The sequence below is a fragment of the Leuciscus leuciscus genome, assembly GCF_965113295.1.
Source record: "Leuciscus leuciscus genome assembly, chromosome: 11".
Classification (NCBI taxonomy): domain Eukaryota; kingdom Metazoa; phylum Chordata; class Actinopteri; order Cypriniformes; family Leuciscidae; genus Leuciscus; species Leuciscus leuciscus.
In genome coordinates this window covers 29,171,412-29,175,744 of record NC_138735.1, presented here as the reverse complement: position 1 = coordinate 29,175,744, position 4,333 = coordinate 29,171,412, and the positions used below count along the sequence as shown (strand labels likewise).

The 4,333-nt window shown below is 43.2% G+C and overlaps 1 protein-coding gene across 1 annotated transcript; it reads left to right on the top strand.

Annotated features, from left to right (window-relative positions):
* Window positions 1–1,158: 1,158 nt before the first annotated feature.
* Window positions 1,159–3,618, top strand: prr35 (proline rich 35; the record flags this gene model as incomplete). Its single annotated transcript, XM_082184419.1, has 2 exons — window positions 1,159–2,504; window positions 2,955–3,618. 2 exons carry the CDS (start codon window positions 1,159–1,161, stop codon window positions 3,616–3,618), a joined length of 2,010 nt encoding a protein of 669 aa, XP_082040545.1.
* Window positions 3,619–4,333: the final 715 nt, after the last annotated feature.

The following is a 4,333-nucleotide window of genomic DNA, read 5'->3' as shown; positions in this document are numbered from 1 at the left end:
ACCCACATTCTTCCGCTAACGATGCCTCGCGGGCCTGATGCCAATCTCTCATTAACACACACACACACACACACACACACGGGTCCCTCTGCCCTTTGTCAGGATGTGCCTATAGCTGACCTTCAGGGTCCTGCTGTAAATACTACACTGAACACAGGTGCAGCCCCCTCCAGAAACACACACACACACACCTCGCTGGTGCAACCCTGGACGTAATGAAAGGTGGCAGATAGAGGACTTTCGGCAGTTCTGGGAAACCAAAACGTCTCTCATCATCTCTTCTCTTTGTTAAAGTCTCTGTGTAATCAAAACTGGCTCTATTTACTTTCATACGACACGTTCTGGGGCTTATTGTGAACCATTCACACAAGCTTTCATTACAAAATGTAAAAACTTCAGAAATTACTTTTCTGGTGTCTTCAAACCTTCCTATTTTTCAACCACCTGTCACACAGAGACACTTAATTTCAATGTCCAATCGATTCATAATTAATAAACTCAAATCCTGTTGATAAGTATCCAGTATCACATTACAAAAGTAAAAAAAAACTATAGTTTCACAATGACTTTAACTTACAATCTTTTAAATCTGATAATGATCATTAAAATAAATATTTAATTTTCTACTGTTGTCTTTAATAATATTCTAAAAAAATTCAAATATAATAATTTCAAATATTACTACATTATTAAAATATTTTGTTTACCTGTAAAAAGTCAGAATTATTAAATACAATAATTTTGACTATTATTAAATTATTAAAGTAATAATATTTTGTTTTTAGAATGATCTGAATAATTTAAAAAATATATTTAAAATATTATTAAATTATAGTATTTGTTTTATAATATTCAAAATTATTAAATATAATAATTTACAATATTTAAGTAATAATTAATTAAGTAATAATATCTTATTATCAAAAGTTTAATCATATATTTTCTTGATTTTCTCAACAGCGGAAATCTGATGGCTGCGTTCCTGCGTCCCAGTCCTGACCAAACACAAGTTTACTGTTCACACACAATTCATCCTGCAAACACACACTCAATGTAAACCTGTCCTCAAACGCACACGTGAACAAACACACAAGCTCCTCAGAAATTTAGCTTTGAGAGAAACCTGTTTTCATATCTGGGACTGACTCTGATCGCGCCATGTCGAAGGACGACTGTAAGGTGGGCTGTAAACACAAGGAACGCAAGCCCAAAAAGCCTCACTACATCCCGCGGCCGTGGGGCAAACCCTACAACTACAAATGCTTCCAGTGTCCGTTCACGTGCATGGAGAAATCCCATCTGTACAACCACATGAAGTACAGCCTGTGCAAAAACTCCCTGTCGTTGCTCATCGAGTCCGACTGGCCGTATAAAAAAGAGCAGCTCCGGCTCCAGCAGGGGGGCGTTCGCTCCCGTAGCCCCGCCAAGGCTCACGCTGAACAGGCCTCGATGTCGGACGAGCCCTCGCATTCGGCGGCGAGTCTGGAGGTCGACGAGGCTGAGAAAAGAGAATCAGAAAGAGAAGCGGAGAAAGACGACGAGGCAATGGAGACAAACGGCTCAGCGGTTGTGAGTCCCGAACCGGCGGAAGCGTGTTCCCGAGGGAGCAAACGATCAAAGCAAGAAGCCGAACTCGTGATGTCCGACGTGTTCTCGCTCGAGGAGCAACTTTTACGAGCGCGCTCAGTCGAGGTGGAGTCGAAACTGAGACATTATAGGCTGTCGAAAACGTGTTTGTCGGGATCGGCGGCGTTGCTTTCAGAGCAATGGCGAATCCTTAGCAATCAGACTTCTGGAGCAAAGCCCAAATCAGACCCGGTGGCGTCTTCTTTGCCCTGTTACCCTCCACCGGCATCAACGGGTCAACTTGAATGCCCCGATACAACAGGTTTCAACCTGTCTTTGCTTGGCGTTGGATACCCACTGGCTCCTGGACTCCTTTCATACCTAAACCCGGCCCTTACGACGGCGGGCACAAACGCACAAATGCCCTTCTTAGCATCAACCGCGCAACTCGCACACGCGCAAAGACACTCAGAGCGTCCTTTACTTCCTCCTCACCTGTATTATCCGTTCCTCTGCGAGCACACCTTTGGTGCGACACCCTCGTCTACGTCCTCCGAGACGAGTAAACTCATCAAACCACCCGCCGTAAGCCTCCCGCCACCTTCGTATCCTCCTAAACTAAACCTGTGGAAGGTCCCGGCCCTGCGGCCCAGCCAGACCTCGCCCGCAGCCTGGCCGTCTCCCGTGTGCTCCTCCCCGGAGCCGGGCCACGCCGTAAAGGAGAGGATACGACCGAGGGAAGGGAAGACAGGCTGGCAGCAGGACGCTTCCTTCATCAGAGAGCAAAGTCTGAAGAGATCAGCAGCATCACTGGACTCCCATGGTGCAACTGGAGAGAAGAAACCTGCACTTGAGTTTGCCCTCGACTCTCTGAAAAACACTCACAAATCTACATCCATCGCCTCCCTGGTGTCCAGCAGGATGTCTATACACAACAGGTAAGACAAGAACCCTAAAAATTTAAAGATTTGAGGCCTATATGAAGCCTGTTGTGTAATAATAAAAATAAGTAAACTCAACTCAACACAACTTTTCAAACTCAAAACCATTAGAATGGACCAAAGTGCTGTCCATAAATAGTAAATAACTCTAAAATACAGAGAAACATCAAATAATATCAAAACATGACACCAAGAAAAACACACTCACAGTTCTCAGACCTATCAAAAACCTTAAGAGCAAAAACCAAAAACTTAAAATAAGCTAAAAATATCCATGCTTGACGAGGATTTTAAAGATAATGGCAACACTGTAAATAAAGATAAATATATACACAGATGCATTACATCTGGTATGAGTATTCCTTCTGTCTATGCATTACACACTCAGGACAGCCTTGATGAATGTTATTTAGATTCAACAAAACTGTGTTTCCGCAGCCCCCGCAGTGACGTGTCGTCCCCGCCGCACATGTCTGAGCATCTGGAGGCGAGACAGAGAGGGATGGAGAGAGACATGGACCCGGCAGCTGCTCTCCTGCAGGATTTCTCCACGTTACTCCAGCAGTACCAGAACACGGAGCAGCGCGTCACATCGCTGCCCGAGCAGTGCCACCTGTGGGCTCACCTGGGGAAGATCCGCTCCGAGCTGTCGCACATTCAACAGGCGCTCGAGCGCACGGCTCGCACCAACGAAGGCCCGCTCGATCTATCCCTCAAAAAAAAAACTGTGGGAATCTCAAACAGAGGCGTTTTAGGAGACACAGGAGATGAAAACTGCTCAGAGAGCGAGGAGGAAGAGGAGGAGGAGGAGGAAGATAAAGACGACAGAGACACGGAGGAACGAGGAAGCAGTTTTAAAGAAAGGCAGAAGTGCTCTCTGGACGCGCTGATGAAGCTGAATCCCGTGGTGAAGACAGAGGTGCTGTCCGACGGTGGGATGGCCTTACGGGCCGGGACGGCCGAAGCTCTGTGGCACAGCAGGACCACCAAGTGTGAAGCCGACTCAAGTGTCCTTCTCTGCTCCAAAACACCCAACAGACCTCCGTCCATTCAACATCTGGACACGCTGTGTCCAACCAGCCCCTTAACAACCACCGACACGATGGTGTAGCGAACATCAACAGGAGGACAAACATGAACTTGCAGAACATCATTTACATATGTTTGGAAACAATTGACTGACATGTTTCTTATGATCGTAAAACTATTTGATCTAAAGGCTTCTATTGTGAAGCCTTTAGCATTCAAAAGTTTGGGGTTAGGGAGATTTTTTTGTTGTTGTTGTTGTTGTTGTTGAAAGAAATTAATACTTTTATTCAGCAAGGATGCATTAAATTGATCAAAAATGACATTAAAGGCATTTATAATGTTACAAAAGATTCTATAACAAATAAATGCTCTATTTTATTAATCAAAGAATCCTGAAAAAATGTGTCACATTTTCCACAAAAATTGTTTTCAACATTGATAATAATCATAAATGCTTCTTGAGCAGCAAATCATCATATTAGAATGATTTGTGAAGGATCATGTGACACTGAAGACTGGAGTAATGATGCTGGAAATTCAGCTTTGATCACATGATATAAATTACAGTTTAAAATATATTACAATAGAAAACCCGTATTTTAAATTATAATATTTTTTAAAAATTACTGTATTTTTGATCAAATAAATGCAGCCTTGGTGAGCAGAAGAGACTCATAAAATCTGACCTACTCCAAACTTTTGAACAGTAGTGTATATAAGTACACTGTAAGATTAACATGCTATATAAAACGCCATACCATATACAAAATAAACGGTAGAAATTGTTATGAAAAAGT